This window comes from Anser anser (assembly GCF_964211835.1).
Source record: "Anser anser genome assembly, chromosome: 2".
Classification (NCBI taxonomy): domain Eukaryota; kingdom Metazoa; phylum Chordata; class Aves; order Anseriformes; family Anatidae; genus Anser; species Anser anser.
The window spans coordinates 161,351,735-161,374,312 of NC_139721.1; the positions used below are offsets into that span (position 1 = coordinate 161,351,735).

Genomic DNA, 22,578 nt, shown 5'->3' on the forward strand with positions numbered 1-22,578 from the left:
GAAGCTGAGGCAGGTGCATGGCACTAAAAGTGGTGGGAGGTGAAGAATTACGGAGAGACAAGAGATCAGCGGTGCAGTCATGCTGAGAGGTGGATTTGGGGAACCCACGTGGTTCCTCCATGAGGAAGGATTTACAGCACAACTCTGAACTTCTATGGCTCACACTAAATCTACTCTGCCAGAGTGTGGTGCTCTGAATCCCTGCTGAGTGAGGAACCACAGCCTGATACGTCTGCAGGGCACGGGTTCAGCTTTGTCCCTTGCAGGAAGCCTGTCCAAGCATGCAGTGACTCAGAGCAGCCTTACCTTTGGTGTTGACGCCCTGTGTCCTCAGCCCAAGCCAGAGCTCTGGGTGGCAGTCCCCTCTCAGGACATCATAGCCTCCTCACTTCTTTGTTTCTTGAAAATACCTTCTGGGGTTTAATGAGCAGGGCACTTTCGAGTCACTGTTCTCTTCCAAATCTGGCAGCAGCCTATAAATTGATAGTTCCTTTTTTTTTTTTTTTTTTTTTTTGATGGGGAATGTGTTGCCACAGTTTTCCAGAGCACAAGGGGAAATTCCAGAGCCTCGACAAGAGAATGACACAGACGCTCTGGAGAACAGAGACGGCTTCTGGCAACCGGCAGCATCAGAAATATAAAACATTTTGTAGACTGACTGTTCTCCCTGTAGCTCCACGGTTTTGGATTCTCCAACCATTTACTGACAGCTGGCCTCCTGCCTTCTCTGCAGCCCCCCCCTTCACCAGCCTCACCAGCAGATGTTTGTTCAGATGTTCTCAACTGTATAAGAAATTATAAAAGCTAAAAAATACCCTCTGTTAAATCCTGGAGGGGAGCCTGGGGTGTAAGGGAGGTCAGACTTTCCCTGAGCTGTCTGCTTGCAGTAGACAGTAGCTCTTGGGTTGGGTCTCTGATGGGGAAAAGCCCCAAGGATGCAGCCTGTGGACATCATTGCAACAATTCCTGGGGGCTTCAGACCCTCAAACCTCCTTGGCAATGAGGAAATAGGCCTATCTCCCAATCCAACAGGCATGGAGACAGGTAGACTCTCCCATTCCACACTTAATTCTGGGTCAGCACTGCATTTGTACTCCTTGCAGTAAGAGCACCTTGAGATGGAAGGTCTCAAAGAGGGCAGGTAAAAGTAGTCAACAGACAACATATTTGGTGGATATAATAGGTTAGAAAAATGTCCAGGAAGACTCAAAAACTTCTGTATTTAATTTGGTAAACAGCTTAAGTAAGAAAAAAAAAAAGTGAGAGAAAAAAAAAAAAGAGGCATTATTATTATTACTACTCTTATTATTTTGAGATAAAAGCCTTTTTCTTTGGCTTTCATTTCCAAATCAAATGCTTTTCTCTTGTAAATACTGGCAGGTTTTTCTTTTCCTTTTCTTTTTTAATTCAAACATTTTTATATTGAAGTGGCATATTTCATGTAAAATTGACTTAAAGAATCCCAGTCCCCCACACCAGATTACTCCAAGCCCTACCAAAACAATCTTTTCAGGCTGAACAAACCCATTTTGAGTTGCCAAACGAGAATTTTTGTGGGTTTTTCTTGTGTCACTGAAACCTCCTCCTGAAAATCCAAGCTGTTTTCTTCTAATATTTTAATTCCCCCACCAAGCCTGAAAACAACCACCCTTTGCTGAACCAGTTTTCCTCTCGGATGACACGGTTGTGTAACCCTTCTGGGTTGCTGATTGACACACCAGTCATGCTTGTAGTGGATGAGGCCATGGGAGAGGTCCTGTTGGCCTAAATGAAAGGAGCTTGATGAGTCTCAGGCAAGATGTAGCGGAAAGGCGCCTGCAAGGCAAAGTCTCCTGGAAGCCCAGGAGTCGGGCTTGGAGGTGGAAGCTGAAACCCTTCCTCTTACTCAGCAAGGTCCCCCCGGACACAAAACGCCTTGGCAAAATTCCTCCACCAGCAGCATTGGCCACCACAGCCATCTACCAGGTTTTTCTTCCTCCAAGGTCTTGTCTGGCAGGGTTTGGCAACCCAGTGGCACACGTAGAAAAGCCTTAGTGTCTTGGGTAGCAAATGTTAAGCTGTTTCCCCGACATAGCTTGACACCACCATACCACACTTGTACTAATGCTCCAGCTCATACAGCAACATCGCTAAGCCCCAACACTGTCCCCATGGTGTCATTTTCTCCCCTGCCATTGGCACTGCAGCCATCACCACCCCGGGGATGGGATGGCACCAGCCCCCAGCAAATGCAGTCCATCCCCATGCACTCGCATCTCCTGCAAAGTCAAACGGCAGCTGGACCCCTTTAAAATATTGCACTCCTTGCCCTGCAACTGTCCTGAAAAAAATAGGATTAAGCCACCTCTGCCAGACACTCATTGCGATAACACACTGGCAGCGGGGAGAGTTCGGCTTTTGTTTCTCGAAGCTGGCAGGCGCAGCGCGCATACCGCTCCCAAAATAATCACACTGTAACTCAGCCCCGGTTTCAAACGGGCCCAAACTTCCCCCTAGCAAATCCATGAGCACAAACTAATCTGTCAGTGGGATCCGCTTGGCTTCATGCTGGGGGTGGGGGGAATTGTTTTTGTTTTTTTTTTTTTTTTAATTATTTTCTGAAACAGGACATTATTCATTGTGAGATGAAAAAAAAATCATGGCGTGCTCTGATCTCGTGGTGCAACCGCAGCCGTACTGGATGTTCCTGCCCGACCCCAGCATCGCCAGGGAGCTCCAGTCTGAAAAGCTGAGCCCCAGCTGGGGGCCGGTCAAGAGGATGGAAATTTTGAAGCCTGACCTTCTATCGAAATTTCAAATTCTGATTGAAAAAAGGAAGAGGGAGAAACCCTTCCCTTCTCCCTCTCATCACCACAAGTTGTTTTCTTTTCAATTCACTGCAGTCTGCTGGGGTCCTTTGCTTGATTTAGAGTTTTATTAACTTACGCAGAAAGAGGCCAAGTCTGAAGTTTCCTACAACCACAATTGGAGCTGATGTTTCAAGAGTTTTGTTTTGCTTTTCTTTTTTTTTTTTTTTTTTTTTTTTTTTGGTCCACTTGCAGCAGTGTCAAGGTCCAAGTTCTGATCGTATTAACAAGTGCTCTGACCCATGGCTGTTTTCTTGGGGCTTTGCAGCGGAGTTTCACTTGAGACCCACAAGACCTGTGTAGGTTCCCCAGCCTCGGACCCAGGTGCCCTTTGGGACACATTGCAGCCACCTCCTGCCCATTGTCCCCACACCCAATGACGTTGGAGGCAGAGTCAAGCCCGTGCGCAAGAGGCAGTGTTTATAAAGTGCTGTCACCAAGCAGCATGGCATGCGATGACATTTCATTTACAGACAGGTTGGGGGGGCATTTGGGGCAGTTTCTTTCTGCAATCATTAAATCAAAGAGAAACAACACTTTTACCCCCTGCCAGGCTATGACTGTTACCTACCAGTCAGCACCAGCCACAAACAGTAAAACGTTATTTCCTTACCAACATTTTCTGTCTTCATTATTTATTTTTTTTCAAGCATTCAGTGGTTATTGTCAGGCTGCTCTTAACCACAGCTGGGTTCTCTCTGAGCCTGTTTTTATCTCCTTGCTCCCCGGTTCTGTTTTGTTAAGGCTGGGTGGCTCATAAACCAGTTTGTTTTTCTAAGGTTGTTCACAGGAACAGGCTTCTCTCAGGAGATATTTCACCCATGTCTGCCCAGTGGCTGGGATGTTCTGCTGCTTCCCAGAAAACACAATTGATGGATTGTTGCTGTTTCTATTCTCGGCTTTGGATGTATTAGTTTGCCGGAGCAAACAGCTTTCACAGGATGGATCAGGCCCCAGGGTTTGGCTCTCCTGCACCTGTTGGAGGGCTGGGGAGGGGGCAGTGGTCTCCAAACTGGCCATGCAGGCACCTTGCCTAGGTATAGTGTGTGCTTACATGTGCACCGGGCATTTGGATAAAGAATATGAATTGTACAGGGACATAAATGGATGTTAAGATTTGCTCTTCTACATACATGTTTGCATATACGTGCATATCAATTTATATGTGCATACGACTATACATAGGCTTCTATATGCACACACACATTTATTTCATGTATACATGCCTATTCACACATGCATATAGCATATATATATGTACATACACACCGCATGCATATAAAGTAAGCACAACTCACTTTCACAACCAGGCACACACATTAACACCCAAGCCACCAGAAAAAAACAGAAGTGAGGGGTGATCATTTATAAGGGAGCACCATAAATCCAGAGGCAAGGATGTCCCTTGGCAAGCCTTTTTTCAGCTGTGCTGAAAAATAAAATAAATAAAATAAATAAAATAAAATAAAATAAAATAAAATAAAATAAAATAAAATAAAATAAAATAAAAATGCCCAAGCTCTCAGTAGAAGCCAACATAGATTTTTCAAAAAGTAGAACCCAGGTATTGATCTGGGATAAATCAGCACGGGGCGTGGGTGGCTGGAGGGGGCTATGCAGATTGACCCCTGCTAGGAATCAGTCCATAATGGGAACAGCATTCACAAGCAAAAGCCACCAAAACCCTTCCAAAGCCTGTTATTAGTGGCAATAACGCACCGTTCCCTGGCTAGGGCAGGGGTTCTGGGAAGCAGTTATCTCATCAAAGGGAGCTGGGCTGCGCGCTGACCACATACCCTGAGCAGTGCATGATGCTTTCAATTTAAATTTAGTTGAGTCCCTCTTCTCCCCGGCTGCTATTTTTTAGGATTCAGATTGCAGATAGGACAGGGGAGGGAACAATGCCATGTGAGATGAATGCATACAATGTAATGTGAAATTAAGCTCAAGAAGGAAATTTGCTTAAGAGTAAAAAAAAAAAATAAAAATGCTGGCAATTATATTGGCATTGCCCCTCTACTAATATTACATCTATTTCCTTTCCCATATTTCTTTCCACTTCTTTCTACTGCCAGCATATGATAATTTTATACATATATATATAAAATGAAATATTGTTAGGAAATATGCTTTGACATTGCTTTGTTATTGCTGTTTTTAATAATACCTGAGCTTTAACCAATCCTTTTGCTACTTGGAAACCTTACAGCGAAGTCTAAGCAAACAAACTAGTCCAGGGGCTGTGGGAGGAAAGAGGATGGAGGTGGAGGAGCTTGCTACTAATCTGACATCAGAAAGCTCCATAGTTTGAAGCCATTCAGAGCCACTACAGCTTTTGGAGGGGGCTGGGGTGCTTTGGGACCTAAAGTGCCAGTGCCTGTGCAGCGAGGTGGGCGCTGGCTTGAGCTGAAGCCACTTGAATGGAGAAGAAGCACTTCCCATGCTTCTGGTCTTGGTGCAGAGCTAACTGGGCTCCCCACTTCAGGCTAGTCCAGATCAGGCACCCAGTGCATGCCTCTGCCAGAAAATCAGTGTAGATAAACTCTGCCTTGTCCTACTGCTGCTGGGAAGAGCTCTGTATCAGCTTTTAGGTATTTACATCACCTGCACTCTCCTAACTCCACCAAGCCCTTCACAAAAATCCATCTCAGAGCTGTAATTATCACTATCTCCATTAGCTGCTGGAGCACAGAGGTGCAAGGATAGGTCTTTATCCAAGGCGACTGCTCCCAGGGGCACCACTGGGGCATGCACAGTGATTTTTAAGGGCTCTTCAACTGGGGAGCTGCATTTCAGCCACCCACACTGGGGGTGTTTGGCTGAGGCTCTTTTTGTAGGCATCTTTAGAGACACATTGCCCTTGGCCAGCGTGGCAGGGACTCCACGACACTTTGGGACCAGAGTGCAGTAACCAGCCTGCCCCTGGGAAGGGACAGGCACAGGACCAAGAGGGAAGGCAGCAACTCATCACCTGGCACTTAGTCACGTCCTCAGCCCAGCTCATGACTTGTGAGGCTCCACGTCTTTCAGGGAATGATGGTTTTTTGTCACTAATGGTGTTTTCCATCCTATCAGTACAGACACCAGGGCAAAGTCCACCTGGGCACTGCTGCCTGAATGCTAACATTCTCACAAAAGTTAGGAGAAAACCAAAGTTTTTGTTAAGAGCTACTCTCCTCCCTGCCTCCACCCCAGCTACTCTTAACATTTTTCTCCCTTCTCCAAGTTAAGATTTAGCTGGTTTACGAGAGAAATAAATAATCTGTCTCTACAGTCCAGCTTTCCAGCAACTTGGGAAAAGTTAGCACTTTGGCCAGGGCCTTCTGCATGCTCTGAGCTGTGCATTTAATTTAAATTTAATAGTTATTGCACGTTACACAAATGGCGATTAAAACCATATTGATTGAGGTTTAGCAGTTATGTGAGAAATGCAGATCTTATTACAGAGCTGCTCCGTATCCAGAGTGTGCTTTTAATAACTCCCTGCTATCCAGGGGCAGATTTGAGAGAGGAAAAGGACCAGAGAGAAAAAGGCAAAGCTGGGAGGCACCGTCGGGAGGGACGATGGCCAGGCTGCTGGGTCGGGTGGCTCTCACCCTGTTCCCACCATGGGCAAACACCCAGAGCACAAGACCTACACAGCTATAGACATGCAAACAAGCCCACAGAGCTCTTATCCACGCCACGTGCTGGAGAAACAGACAAACACCCTGGCTGAGATCTCAGAAGATAAATTTCTGTGGCAGGATGCATTGCCACGAGGGCTTTCTAGGTCAGGACCTGCTGCAGAAACACTTGAAAACCCCAGAAGCTGTCCAAACAGGGCTTATTTATTATTCTCCCAACCCATCCTTTCGAGAAGCTGCAAAGTACATTTGGTGGCAAAGCAGAAATAAACAGCTCCCGTGTCCTAGTTGGTCTGAGATAACGACTGAAAAGACAAAACGAACCAGAAAAATAATAACTGCATTTAAACCACCCTGCTGAGGGCAGTACAAAGCCTTTCAAACGTACTCTTGGCAGTTCTGAGGGGCATTTCCATGCCTAAAGGCTGGAAAATGCTTCAGGGAGATGAGGGGTACACAGACATGAGGGGTGCACAGACAGGGAGATGTGAAATATGCAGGGGCACAAGGGGAAATGTGGAGGGAGGTGAAAAAAAACACCTCTAGCCACATTTGCAGAAAAGCTTACTTATAGTCAGTGGTGGTTAACACCCTCTACAAAAATCATCTTCTTTTCATGAGACACAAGAAAGCCATGTTCAGAAAATCCTATCGTGCTCCTGGCTCTCAGTGATCCAGATACAGACTCAGAAAGCTGCACGTTTTACTGCTAAGGCCCGGAGAATCAGTAATGCTGCAACTCTGATTTACTTCAAATTTTAAAAAGAGTATATGAAACTTGACAGGTTTTCATCTGAATATCCCTTAGATAAGGCCAAGCTGTTTACAGGTTTGGATTTGTACATCCCTCTGCCACAGACTTCAGACATTGCAGAAAAATTATTGTTTGGCAGCTGTACAACAAAGACTTGGAAGAGGAAACTGCCCAGAACCATTATTTTTACTTTTTTTCTAAATCATACTACTATGTATTTTAGGGTGCCACTGAGCAATTTCCAATTTTTCAGGGAAAAATTCTATTTCATTAAGAATGAAAACAGCTTTTGGTTTTGTGTTTTACTTGATGACAGTTTTAGTTGGAAATGAGGGAGAAAAAAATATTCCAGATTGGTCAAAATGTTCCCTTTTGCCCAAATTGTAGTAATTTCAACCATTAAAAATTTCTGGGTATTTTTTTATATATATACAAAGAAAGAACCCTCTAAAATTAGTAGCTGCTTCAGATCAAAAGAATCTAAACAGAGGATTAGCTAAAAAAGCTGAAACTGGTAATTTTCTTGATCCTTTTCAGATTCTTTTGAAAACCCTTTGCAAAAATCTGTGTGTTTGCAAAACACTCCAGTGCCACCAAACTGCACTTGCCAAATCTCCCCGAAAAACATTTTTACGAGAAACATCGCCCAGCTCTGCGAACAAGAGAGATACACAGAGATAGCCAGACTTTCACTGGCCCAGAAAATCCATCTGGAAAGCAACTTCAATTTCCAGAGCTGTTTGGTTTTGGCCCTAAGAATGAGTGGAATACACCACAAAGAAACCCTTTTGCTGTGTACGAATGCATGCTTCCTCAAGGTCTATTTCTTCACCCTTCTAGTTCGAGACAGCATTTTGCTAGCAGCTGGTGAGGAACATCTCCTGTTTACAGGCTGAACAACCAAAAGAAACAAAATGTGATTATCATCCTCTGTTTCTCTCCAGGGGAACCAAGCCACAAGCAGGTATTGGATGGGTGAGCCATGATCTGCCATGGTCTGCAGGAAAGATGGAGGGTGAACCAAGGCTCTCTCCTCCAGATCACCTTCCCTCTCCACTTGCTGGTCTCGCAGTCTCTTCTTCCACCTGATCTGATTCCCTTTCCCTTGTTTTCCCATCACAGTCCTTCAAAACCTGTCATTGCACGGTTCTGCACCCTAGCCTGCATTTCCCCTTGGGGATGCCCCCAGCCCCAGGGACTTGAGTCATCCCCCATCCCGCCATCCAATGCAACATTTCATCAGGTCAAGTCCACAAATTGTTTCCTAATGTTGAAATACCCCCTTTGCCTTTCAGGCACTGCTGCATTTCTGCAAAGCAAGCTGCCAAATTCATGTCAGCCTGGGCCAGCTGCTCCAAAGGGAGGGACAGGAGGGAGAAAGGTGCTCTCTGTGTTATTAAAAGCTGCCCCACAATGGCAAGTCTGGCTGGGAATGTCCCATGCTTCCAGAGTGACATAGACTGTGATAAATAAAGGAGAGAATAGAAGAGCAGAGCTGCCTTTAGAAGTGTGCTATGGCAGCATGGCATTTTAACTACGCTGGGGTCCATCCAGGAGCGCTTAAACAAATTGCTACGGGGGCATTATAAGCACGAACAGCACCTGACTTTGTGTGCACAGCAGGGTATCTCAGCCACTGACTCTGGAGAAAGGGCTTGAAGTAGCTCCATCTAACAGACCCTCAAAGCTGAGGAGGTTCTGGAGAGGGAACAAAGGCTGCTGACAGTCCTGACAGCAACCTCTGGCTGAGCTTCAGCTCCTCGTGCATCACCAATGGCACACTTCTGAGCCTCCTGCTATGCAGCTGGAGCAAGGCAGAATAGCTGAAAGTACCAGTTATAGAGGGAAAGTCCCATACCATGGATCTCAGCTGTCCCAGAGCAGAGGAAACCCCCTCCAGGAGGATGATCCCCTTCCAGCTCCCACCTGCAGGAACTGCTGCCCAACATGAGCTGAAGTCCTCAGCTCAGATCTTTCCTAAGAAGAACTAACAGTACTGAAATTGGATTCCCCACAGCTTCATGGGGATGATGGATTGGGAGGATGTGGGATTTTCTTTCAGACATGGTAAAGAGAGTTCAGGATCCTGAGGATCTCGTTCTCTTTCCTGGGCAGCCCAGAGCCAGGATTTTGGAGTTGGTCCATCATTCCTTTTAGAGCAGAGCTTCAGGCAGAACAGTGAACATTCAGCAGCCAAAGTCTATACCATGGAAAAGTTCCCAAACCAGTAGAAAACCAAATCTGTTGAGCTATATGGTTCTATATATGCCACACAATTTTACTGGCTTGTGTCCAAGCCCAGCCCAGTTCTGGCAGTGGCCTAGTGATAAGCCCAAAAGTTTGCAGCTCTCGTGAGGCAGAGCACAAAGACAAGATGGCAGGACTCCTCAGCTGCCACCCGAACATGGCTCAAGTGTCCCTACCCTCCCAAGGCTCTCTTTACCACCACCTTATTTGATCTACCTAAAATGCTCATTTTAGGGTGTAATGAATGGACTTCTGAAAGTGCCTGTTTCTCTTTAGCAGTTTTAGTGGGAGACTAAAGAAACTAGCTCAGTCTTGTATATTTAACTTGTAGATCCCTGAAATACAGCAGATGAATCCACTTTTTTAACTTTCTTTCTTTCTTATTGGACTCAAAATGCTTTCCCCTAACCAAAATCTTTGGGCTCAGCAGAGCTCATCCAGATCAAACTCTGTATACAGGATGTCAAATCAGATTATTAAATGGCCCTAAGCTCTATAAATTAGCTAACTATATAACTAAAGTAGATAGCTATACAACTGGATACACTCAGTGACATTAAATGCTAAAAGATCATGTGGGAACCTTTGGCCTTCCTCACTCACTCTCATATTTCCATTTGGTATAGGCTTAGCAGGGCAGAACACCCTGCCCAGCTGGGGTTTGAGTAGAAGTTCCTCTCATTTATTCTTTTCTCATTCTTGTGCCCATCAAAAAGATATCTGGGCACTTTGGTTCCTTAGCATTCTTGCACAAGAGGGAAATGAGGGTACCTGTTAGTCAGTCATGGAAAGTTTTTAACGACTCAATCACATTTTCCAGTGACTCTCTGCACTTACATGAATTGTTTATTAAGCCCCTGTGTTTAAGATAGTAACTCAAACTTATGCAGCCAAAGCCTTCAGGCTGGAGCTCTTTTTTCTTCACTGTAAGCAGCTGAGAGATATCTCATCTATGCTAAAAGTCCAGGTTCCCTCACTAGAAGTCAGGCTGGACTTCTTCAATTTTCAAATAAAGACTCATTCTATCCTAAGAAAAATATCTGCTATTTAAAATAAGAGGCATGTGAAATATTATTCTAGAGTTAGGGAAGTTTGTGCCATTGTTATGCTAAAAAGGAGTTTGTCTCTCTGCATCTGAAGATATCTGCCAGATCAATGCAGTTTTAGAGCACATGCCTAAGAGGCATTTCCAGCACACTAAATTAAAAATAAATCACAATAATCTTGCAAAAGTTCTCACACCTTGCCAGAGCACTGGTCCACAGCAAGAACAGTGAGTCAGAGGAAAATCCCATAAAAAAATCAAAAGTAAAAACTTCCCACTGACTCCCAGGAGTCTGCAATGGGGTCTTTTGTCTTTGCTGAACTTTCAGTCATTTTGGCCTGGGGCCTCCCCGAGGCTCACTGCTCAAATTTCCCTGTGCTTGAAAGGCTCAGAAGAAACCACTGGGAGAGAAAGAGGCCCAGCATGGGCTAAGTTTAGCCTGGCAGGTGTCTGCCCACTTCAGAAACCTTCAAATATGCGAGTACGGGAGGGAAATTGCTCTCTAAAAGTAGTTCTACTGAGATGCACTGCAGGCCAATAATAACCGTGGTGATGACAATGGGAATATGTAACACCTGTGAGGAATGAAACTGAGGGGAAAAATAGGTTGGAGAGTGAGAAAGATGAGAGGGTGTTGGGAGGTAGAGCCCATGTGGTGGCCATGTACAGCTGACTCGATGCCTGATCTTGGAGTCTCAGGCATGCCCGTGGAAAGAGTTCCCACTTCTTTCTCCAGAAAAACTTGGCCAAATTCCCAATGCGATCTTCAGACATCCCGAAAGGTTTCAAAGTGACCAAGACCTGCATCTTCCCCATGTCTTACTAAAACATAACATTATTTCGCCTTACAATCTGGACATGGTACAGGTACGCTACATGGGATATCCAGACAGACTTTCTTCTGTATCAGACGGGTCCTTATTAGTTGGATGCCTTCATTATGTCTCAGGGCATCAATTCCTCAGAGACTATGAGAAATGGGCTCCACAGTGATTGCTGTGCTGCATGGGTGGCTCAGGGACAACTCTGTGCCACCTTCTATCTGATGCACTCTTGACATAAATCTTCTTTCCTGGTGTAAATCCAGGGTGAGGCAAATTTATGAATGGCTTCAGAAATGCCCATAATTCCCTCTCCTCCTGTTTTCTCTGCACCAGAGGGAAGGGGTTCATCAATACGCTGACATTTGAATCATGCCTGTCTTACCTTGGGCTCAACAAATGGCTTTTTCTGGCAAGAAAAAAATGAAAGAAAAAAAAAACAAACACCACTTTCCTTTGCAAGCCCTGTTGTATCATGCTTTCCAAGGATCTGTGTTGCAAAGCACCCTGCACTCCTGCCACTAGTCAGCCACGAGTTTACCTGCTGCTGAGCCTCATACAGAATTTGGGGACTCTTATTTACACATAAAATATCCTTCTTCCTCCAGAGCTACACTCAAAACCACTCTTAAACTACAAAAATTCAGAAAATCAGGGCACGTGTACCACAACTGCTGATTGCACACACAAATGCCCCAAAAACATGCCTACAAAACCTGAGTCTCACAGGCTTGCCTCTCCACAAACACAAAGGTGTCACATGCAGCACTGCCTTCACTTGAACTCACATTCAGATATTCCATAATTATTACTCCCATAAAGTGAGTTTCTTTAATACAGCCACGTTTTAAAGAGAGTCATTTGTTTTCTTTCTCATGCACATCAATACAACATATTTACCCCACAAACAAAATCCTTTTTAACCACAAAGTAACTCTTGCTTTTTTAATTCCCCCATCTCTAAGCCCTTCTCACACGTGTTCACTGTTAACTCATAAATTTCTCCTGTGTTCAAACTTATTCTGGAATATAATCATTGCAGTCATTTCAGCCCAAAATGAATTCTTCAGCCATGTACACAAACTGCTCTGACAATCCCACCTAGAAGGGCACTTGTTGTTGAAATGCTATTTGCCAGCTTATTTCCCTTGTGGCTGCTCCCATCCCAGATGCCCTTACATCTTTTCTTGATGAAAACAGAAAAAGAAACTTTTTTTTTTTTTTGACTGTTCCTACAGATGTTCGGAAGCCTGCAGGGCTTCTTGAGGAGACCAGGTTTCACAAGGCTCCAAGACCAGTGTTCCACAAAAATAAGCTCTGACTGTTTTTTCCCCAGGCACCCATATAATTGCATGCTGCTGCAATAAGCATATCAAGTAATGGCACAGGACAATGTGGCTATTAATGTTAACTCTGTATAGCAAGCTGTGCTCCTTCCAGGTCCTCACAGAGGCCAGCTGTCTCTGTGTGACCTTTTTATGCCCAGGACTTTGGGAACACGTCACCTCAGCTAACTTTGGTTGCTGAAGTGTTGGCACCCAGCTACCTGTCTCATCTCCCTCCTTAATGGATCAGCATCTCCCAAAGCTGATTCAATCCATACCGAGATAGGTGCTGAGCATAAAGGCAAAAAACAACCCTTTAGAGAGTTTTTCTCTGATGGTTATAGATGACATTTAGGTCAATGACCTACTTTGCAATGGTCTTTCCAATTTTTTGTGTTCATTGCATTAAAAGATTTTTCCTGTTTTGTGTCAGCCTAATTGTTTTCAGGAGAGAAGAATTTATTTCTGGCAACATGTGCCCCCCTAGACAGCACTCAGTTGGGAATGAAGGATACCTATATGGAAACAACAATCCTCTTGCTACAGAATCTCCCAGGGACAATCTGTTCTCCAAAGTGAAGCTCGGGGGCTGTTCTAGTGAAACACTTTCTTAAAAAAGCATTCTCACAAATTCAGCCAAACTCTTACAGAAAAACAAACAAATGGAAAACAAACAAACAAATAAGCAAACAAACGAAACCAATTTTTTGTGAGTTTCAAGCAACATTCCATCACATCCCATCTACTTTAAAAAAATTAAGTATTGAATCAAGTACTAAGTTAAAATCTTTACAATAAAACTTTAGAATAATTCTACTTACTTAATGGTAACCCACATCTAGGTTAATTCAGATTCCAATACAGACCCTGATCTTGACCAAGAAGCAGCAAAAGAAAAGACAGGAGAATCTTATATGATTCTGGAGTGTAAAATCAGGCCGATGGACCATTGTCATGACAGTGTACTGTAAAAGTTGGGTAAAATTAAATGAGAAGTATTTTCTCCTTCCATGGAAATATCATAGTTTTGAGACTTTTTACTCTCTAAAATCAAATTGAAAAAAGGTTTAAAACCCCCCAAAATAAAATTGCATAATAAGGTCTCAGAAAAAATATTGATGATCGAGACCTTCCCATCAAACACAGGTTTTGATCACTTTTAACATTTTGTTTTGATGTAAGTTTGTTTTCATGATGCTTTTTAGCTATAGATTGTCTTCTGCATTAAAAACAACCAGTTACACCCTGGAATGCAGAACCGGGATGTTTGGAGAATTTCAAATCTCATTAAATCATTTTTTTTTCAAATGTTGTACAATGATCTAGGGAGGTATTCTGATCTACACCAGATGGCCTGAGCTCCACCAGAGCTAGGTTTATGGAACAGGAAGTAGTATATTTGCCAGACCCAGCCCCTGTGAGCAAAGAGCTTCAATTTTAACGAAAGCATTTTTGATGAAAAAACATTTAATTGAAAAATTCCCAAGAAAATTTTTCTAGAGAATATCATCTCCCTTTTCTATGAGTTTTGGGAAAGAAAAGTACCCCAGCCCCAGACCATGAATCTGCTAATGTGTTCCCTGGTCTGAGTTTGTATATTCTAGGTAATGGCATACTCTCCACAAAGATGAAGAGATATTATCAAGGGAGCACTGAATTTACTTATTTTTTAGAAACTCAATACATATTTTTTAGTACTTTAGAAACCATTAGGAGAGTCCATAGTTTCAAATTGTACTGGAGGGAAAAATAATAATTTGGATGGATAAGTGTGTAGAATGAGTAGTTTAAAAAAAAAAAAAACACAGACATGGATTGATTTCAAATCCTATTTGGATGAAAATGTATTTGATGATTTTTAAATTGTTGTGACTACAAAGATGAATGTCTATTTTTTGTGTGTGATTTTTTTTATCTTTTTTTTTTTTTTTAATTTATTACAGCTCCACTCTTTACTGGACTTAGCTGCCCTTCATACCACAATGTCATAGTATCCTATCTGAATATTGCCATAAAGTAATGGTATCCCAGCTGAAGGTGTCAATGCCCTCTAAGAGAAGTTATTGCAGTTGCCCCCTCCTCCTTTTACAGTGCAGGAATGTTAAGTACAGGGACAGTAACAAAGATCTGCATACCACCATGTACAACTTGTCCAAGGTCATAGTGAAAGTCCTGCTCACAGCCCACAGATGCTGATGTCATGACTTCAAAAACTTGCCCAAAACTGAATTCCTGGTAGTGAGACTTCTTCTTTCTGATTTTTATTTAAATATTTATAAATATTTAAACTGAAAGGTTTACAAGGTTCTTATGATTGAAGGCAGAACGACTCCCCCATTCCCCCCAGTGCTTCCTTTGTTAGAAATCCCCAGCTGCAAGAGTCATGTCCATGTGGAAGAAGCAAATGGTTTCTACAGCCTGATTCACGAGCCACCCATGAGACCTGTTGTGGGGTCCTGAGCAGGTATGTTGAGACAGAGTGACCCCAGTACAGGGTCCCAGAGACATTTGTCCCTCACCTCAGCACTGAGCTGGTCCCATGCATGGCAGTGGAGCTCTGTGCTTTGCTTTCTTTGGCATTGCCTAGTCTTGTCTCATCTCTTCTGGCTTACCATAAGCATAGATGATCAGCAGGACTCCCTTGTTTGTTACCCTATTTCTTGTAGGAAAAAGGAATTAATCTGGCTGCTTTAAACTAATCAACAAACCAATCCTCATTTACATGCAGTCATCACCTGGCATGAGAAAGAAACCTGTGAGATGGTGCAGAGCTCCCCCTAATTTCTCCAACTTAAAGCATTTCTTTTGCTTTGCAAAGAAATATTCCCATGCCTCACAGAGTCTATCTGCCACATGGTATTTACTGTGCAAACAGTATGGAAAAGCCATTCCCAAAAACACATGCAGGGGTTTCTGATACTCCCTGTGAATGTGTGTACTGCAGAAGGAGCAATGGAGAACTAGTTATTTTTATATCTTTATTTGCTTATTTCATTGTTATAAATCAAGATGTCACTTTTTGATAGTCCATTTCATGGTTATTTCCATAGGAACATGTTACATATTTTCTTTGTCATTCTTTGAGGGAAACCTCTTTTTTTTACACAAAAAAAGTGACCCTGACTTACCTGCTGAAGAGACAATTATCATGGTTAAAAACATCTGAAAGGGAAACAGATACCCAGCCTCATTTCAGCAGAATTACCTACTTCACAACTTCAAAACCTGGGAAGTTTCCTACATTTTGGCAGTTCCCTGTCAAAGGGGTAAGTCACTGAAAAGGCAAAGTAATGTTAGGCAGGCAGCCCAGAGGCTGATTTCCATGGACTAGAGTAGTGGCCTAAATACTGTCAAAAACCTGTTTCAGAAATGCCCTTGCAAACGTAATCTTGCCACTACATTAGCAAGAGCTTGGGAAGCCCTGCTGAGATCAGCAGTGGCTCTTTCCAGCAGAGACTGCTGTAAAGGAGAGGGAGCAGAAGGTTCATGTCCTTTGGGGGAATCCTTGGGACAGGCCCTACAAGTAGCAAATCATTTGGGAAATCTGTATTTTTGCCTGAGTTTCTCTCTGACTTCCAAAACACACACTTACACCCAACAAGGAAGTCCCGGGCTGGGGATGTCTACCAAAGTGATGTGCTGCAGGAAGGCAGCAATGAATCCAATGAATGCTCTGAGCCCGCTCCAAGTGGCCTTGGCCAGTGGCTAATCAATGGCCAGCCCTGAGTACAGTCAAGCTTTCTTGGCACCTACCCATAATATTCCCTGCAGAGGAACATTAGGTTCCCCATTAAGGTCAGTGAAAAGTTGCAAGCAATGAAATTTGCTACTTTGGGTATTAGAAGGGAAAAACAGGTCTGGACATCCTCACACCAAACAAAATTCAGCTTTGGGCTCTCTGTTTAGCAGAGCCCTCGGTGAATTTGCTTCAACCCTTTCTCTACCTGTGGCAATCACATTTACTGTCCACTTTCTGCCCAAACCCAAGAGCTACTTTGGGAGAATGTCATCTCACAGCACTGAATGTACGACCAGAACCACCAACAACCCAAGCCCCACCAGCCCTGGCTGCTTCCTCCCCTACCAGGTTAAAAGATACATACTTTGATAGAAGCTGGGTTAAATTCAACTTCTTTTTTGGGTTCTGGTTCTGCTGGTTTAGGTGCTGGTTTAGGCTCTTCCTTCTTAGGTTCGGCCTTCTTAGGTTCAGGCTTCTTTGGGGGCATGCTGGCTTGCTGGCGGGCTGCTTTAGGAAGGGAGAGAAGGAGACAGACAGGAAAGGGGTGGCTGCTGCAGGATAAATCACCAGTGCACACAGGTCTTTATCTCTGTCCAGTCTCCTGCAGTCACACATTGTATCACTCCCAGACCTGTCACATGCCAGAGCTTACAATAGGGCCGCTGCTATAAAAGGACAAGACATTTACCCGGCTATTTTAGAGCCCTCCGATAGGGCATTGTTATGAATTAGCACTTATATGGAAAGAGTTGGAGGATTTTAGGGCTGAGGATGGCACTGGCTCAAGTATTTTTGGTGTGCGTTTGCACGCGTGTGCGTGTGCAAGGGGGAGGTTAGGTTACGGTCCCGCTTCCAGTGATGGGTTTTGGCCTCCCCAGGGCTGTGCTGACGCCTTCTCAGCTCACCTGCTGCAGATTATCACTCTTTTTCAGGCTGGTTGGCACCCCTGGCCTTTGTTGTGCTATGGTCCATCAAAAGGCAAGCCCTGGCTTATATATTTAGATATGAGGATGCAGCAGTATGGGAAGTCGACCATCATCATAACAGCTGCAGGGAAGAGTTCATGTCCCAGATCACACAATGGTCTTTTCCAGGCAAGGTGCAAAGAATCGGTATTGCTTATAGCAAAACGCATGTAACAAGCAGGGATAGGCACACACACATGCACACACAGTCTGGGATAAATAACACTGGGTGTCTGTAAGTACAGCCTCATGGCTGAGACTTTCCAAACTACTTTAGGGACTTCAATGCCAAATTCCCATTAAAATAACTAAGATACGGATATCCATTCAAAGCTTTCCTAACCCCAGCCTTACTTAAATAACCCTTTCAGAGCCAGCTGGAGTTAACAGTTTTCAGATTTGTGTTTGCTTATGTCATTTTTCTAAATCAGAATATCACTCTCAGAGAATTCATTTCACATTCATTGCACAGAGTTTTTTTCTCCCCCCTCAAACAAGACAACTGCCTTCCAAAATGCAATGTATTTGAAAAGGGGCTCTCTGCTGGTCTTTCAAGTAAATATGAGTTGAATCATAATTGTCTCTCTTTTACCAAGTCGCTATGTCATCCTGGTAATCTCTCACTCAGACCCCTTTGAGACCTTCCTGTCCCAGCGCTGCACTCCTTGGTCCTCTGGTGGCTCTGCTGGAAGAGTGCATGGGCTTTATCCTGCCCAGCAGCTCCCAAATCGTGGCACATCCATTACTGGCAGCACACAAGCAGCTTTGTAGTGTGACATGAGTCCTACACAGAACGTTGCCACCCCACGGAGCTGTTGTCTCCACCACAGGTTCACCAAGAACATTTGGAGAATGCCGGGGAGGCCGAAGAAGGGCTGGTCTTTGGGTCTGAACACCACAGAGCGTACTTCCAGGCACAATGACTGTTGACAAGGCCCTCATGAGCAAACTGGAGAGGTGTTTTAGTGTTTCAGAGACAGCCTGGAGAACATTTTCCCCCACAGCCTGTCACCTTCCAGGGAATTCGATTCTGGTCCCCTCTGTAGAGCTGGTAATAAAGAAGGGATGTCTCTCCACAATAAGCTGTCCAGAGCTCTGTCTGTGTCCTCTGCCAGACTGTAGTCCTGCCAATTCTCTTCATTTCACCATAGCCACGGCCCCACCCTGACAGACCCCAGCAGTCCCAATCCACATGTTTGCATGGTCACCTGGGGAAGGATTTTCTGACAGCAATTTATCAACCTATTGATCTCCTAAAAATCAGCGTAGCCAGGGGAGTGTTTCAGCTTCCCTAAGGTAGAAACCTACATTCGGTGCCTGGATCATAGGGTGGGATTCGTTTGCATTGGAGGTGCAACAGAGATGCACCAGCTGATCCCACCCAGCCTTCAGCTGCCATTGCAGGGACATCTGTCTCCCATGGGGTTTTCACCAAACTGTATACCTGCCAGTCCCATGCACATCTCAGTTAGAGTAGGATATCAGAAAAGGCTGCAGAAACCCCTATGAAGGCTGTAGGCAAATTAATCCCATCCCCTGTGACTTTTTGAACTACAGGACACCCACACTCTTGGAGTGGACAGTGTAGACTGAGGCATCTCAAACGATGCCAGCTACTTGCATTTAAGTGGTGACCAGGGATAGAACAAGAGGCAATGGGCACAAACTGAAGCACAGCTAAACATGAGGGGGCACTGGGGCACTTCTTTACTGGGAGGGTGACAGAGCACGGGGACAGGTTGCCCAGAGAGGTTGTGGGGTCTCCTTCCCAGGAGCCATCTGGACACATTAATGCCCTCTAGGGGACCTGGTTTCAGCAGGGAGGTTGGACTAGATGTTCTGCAGAGGTTCCAACCTCAACCACTCTGTGATTCTGTAAAAGGTTTTGTTGCATTTATTTCTGCAGTGACTTCAAACATGGCTGAAGGAGAGTAAGAGCTTTCTATCCAAGGAAACACCAGGGAGTAACTTCACCCTGTTCCCCCACTACAGATTTCTTGATTGTCCTTGCAGAAGGCAGCACAACCCCAGGAAATTCTGCGTTCTGCTAATTCAAAGCAGCAGAACTGCAATGCAAGTTAGCGTGTGCCCCTAGAGCACACAACCACCAGAAGCACCAGAAGCACCAGAAGAGCATCTGAGCAGGCACCAGCTTAAGCTCACAGGTGTGTTTTATCCAACATGTGAAAAAGCCACCAGGTCTTACTCCTGAACCAAAAATAAAAATAAATATAAAATAAAAGGCACTGGAAAATATCAGGCAATTAAGATGTCAGCAGCAGTTCAACAGCAGCTCGGGATCTTGTCACCTCCACCTCTGCAAGATAAGAAGAAACTATATTAACAAGGAAGGTCATATTTCACTTTCTCTTCTGAATTCCACACATCAGCCGTGGTTTGTTAGGTTGGATTTTATTTGTTTGTTTGGCATTTCTTGTTTTTTGCTTGTTTGTTTGTTTTGCAGATTTTTTCCCCTTCAGCTGTTCTCTATGAAAAACATATTAGGAATATTAGTAGAAAAGGCCCAGAAAAGTGGCTGAAAACAACACTACAGTCTGATTCTCAGACAAAGGTTGTAAAATTCAGTAGTCATACAGTCATAAAAAGATTACCTGAATATGTTTTGCATATAATCATTATAAATTATATTCATGATATAGATGGCTCAACACTGCTCAGAAAAAAATAAATAAATAAATAAATAAAAGCATTTTGCACTTCTGTCAAAATCAAAACTGTTGGAGCATCTTTTGCCACTTCTTGTAAATTGTGAGATTTCTTTTGGAGGGCAAGTTTCTGGCAATGCAAAGAATTCCCAATTAATTATTTTAGATTTTCATTCATTACCCTGTCTGTCTGTTCTTCTTGTAGACCTGTGGTACTTGCCATCCTAGCTTTTGTTTTGTTTATTCATGTAAGCCTATCAATGACCCAGATACCCTAACCAATCATATTTCTCACACCTCATGGTATCTTTTTGCTTTGTTTTTTCATCACAGTGTAGTGTAAATGGAAGGTGATAGCCTCATCTATGTGATTTCTGCATATGCGGATGCACTTAAATATACATTGATAAGGCAAAGCAGGGAGGTGTTGTGAGTTTTAAGTACCTGTAGGCCTGGCAAACCACTGCTGGGTGGGTGTTTTGGATCAATTTCATAAATTAAAGACACTCCAATGCCCTGTAAATCCTTCTGTAAACAGCCAGATCATTGCAACTAATCCTGCCCTAAATAGCCCATTTATCTCTTCCATGAGGGATCCCAAGAGTCCCAGCAGCTGGAAGAAAAAAAAGAAAAAAAAAGTTGACCAAAAATTCCTCTTCCTATTAATAGGTTTTGAAGGGAAGAGGGGTGGAATGTGCTTTTCAATTTTTCAGTCATGCTCACAACAGATGTTAGTGACAAATCTCAGTGCCAAAAAGCTGTTTTAAAGTTGCCATGGAGTTCTACATAAGAGGCTGGGCTAGCTGTGAATTTTCTGAAATTGTCTTGATTGTCAAGATATGATAAGTTTCTCCTGAGAAATGGGCTGGGATCTTCTTCAAAGAGAGCAGAGCTCATCAAAAAATTTCCCATAGAATAAATAAATAAATAAATTAATTAATAAAAAGATTTAAGAACAAGAGAAAAAAAAAAAGAATATAAGTGAAAATGAAATATTCTGTTCAAAATACAAATCATTTAAATTTGGGAATGCTGCCACATCACCTTATGATTCACTTGTCCTTGATACGTCTGTCCCTTAGGTCTGAATACATTTACTGCAATTTGCCACACTCCCCCTCAAATGAAGCAGAGGAGATTGTACAGACAGTGCAAATTTTCTCCTTCTGAGGAAAACTAAAACCTGAGAAAAGTTAACAATTTTCATAAAATATTCTTGTGGAATGTTTGAACTGAACTATTTAGGGCCAAAGAGGGCTTTCAGATATTTATCTTGTCAACAAAATTAAATCTTCCTCCCCCCCTCCCAGTCGTTATTTTCCCCCACTAAAAATAAAAATAAAATAAATCTTTGGGTTTAATCTTCAATTCTGTCTTGAAAAACAACCAGTAATGGAAGCCCTCCAGACATCTTTAAGTAAGAGGTTGAGAGCACGTCAATGATGTTCTCACTCGAACCAAAATCTGTTGTGCAACTTTTCCCAATATGGAATGCTGTCCTTAGAGTTGTAAGACAGCCACGGCTTGAGTGGCATCCCCAGAGAACAGAGGAAAAGTGTTTTTAGAATATTTGAGACCAGAAAACAATTTATTTTTCTGCTTCTTCAGTCCCCAGCACAACAGATACATTGCCAGTTCTTGGACAAAGAAAGAAAACTCTAAACCACATCTGCTCATACGCTACTCAACCTCTGTACTTTAGTATATACAAGTTATAAATAAAAAGTCAGATATTTTCAAATAACAATAACATTTTAAAGATAGTTAATAATAATAATTAAAAGAAAAAAAATGGACAGGGAATTTCTAAGAAGTGTCCTTTTCTCTTCCTATTTTTGGTCAATTGTAGAGCTGGTCAGTTTTTCCACCTATGCCTTAAGACCTGGGAGATTAAAACAAGATAAGAAGATGCTGGAGTGAAGAGCAGAATGCGTTGTGTTTGTGTGGAGAGAGAAGGATCTGATGGGCTAATTGAGAAGGTGTTTACCTGATGGGAAGCTGATGAGAGTAAAGGTGATAGAGTATGGAAATGAAGATAAAAGTGATTAAATTATTTTTTTTCCCCTGTGATTTCTGCTGTTGCTCTCATAATTCTAGGGTGAATCATCTGACCTATATTACTGCTGGTCCCTATAGGAACATCAGCTTGAGAGACAACCAAAGGCCTGCCCTTGGACCAACTCTTCAGCTGCTATAAATCAGTGAGTTCCACTGACTTCAAGGGAACTATGCTGATTTATACCAGCTGTGGATATGGACCAGAATAGTAGATTGTCTGGCAGCAGCCGTCATTTACTTTTTGACTATTGGGATCGGGAGAACACATGTTTGCTGTTCATCATTAAAAAGACAAACAAAAAAAAAAAAAAAAAAGAGAAAAAAAAAAAGAAAAAAAAAACACAAAGGAAAGAAAATGAAAAGAAAAACTATAAAAACTATATCTATGTAACACTGAAGATACCAAGCAACACTAGTAACACAAAACTCAATAGGAATGTGGTCTTGCTCCTGCAGAGTTGTGGGATTTGATGGTTAATCAGTATA

At 43.2% G+C, this 22,578-nt stretch overlaps 1 protein-coding gene across 2 annotated transcripts in view; it reads right to left on the reverse strand.

Annotated features, from left to right (window-relative positions):
• The window catches only part of MYL3 (myosin light chain 3), a 36,844-nt gene extending 19,705 nt beyond the window's left edge, over positions 1–17,139 (reverse strand). For both annotated transcript variants that reach the window (XM_083824738.1, XM_083824737.1), the window contains exon 1: positions 16,768–17,139. In XM_083824738.1, the coding sequence (XP_083680864.1) occupies positions 16,768–16,890 (123 nt within the window). In that variant the 5' untranslated portion in view covers positions 16,891–17,139. The remainder of the gene's footprint in view (positions 1–16,767) is intronic.
• Positions 17,140–22,578: the final 5,439 nt, after the last annotated feature.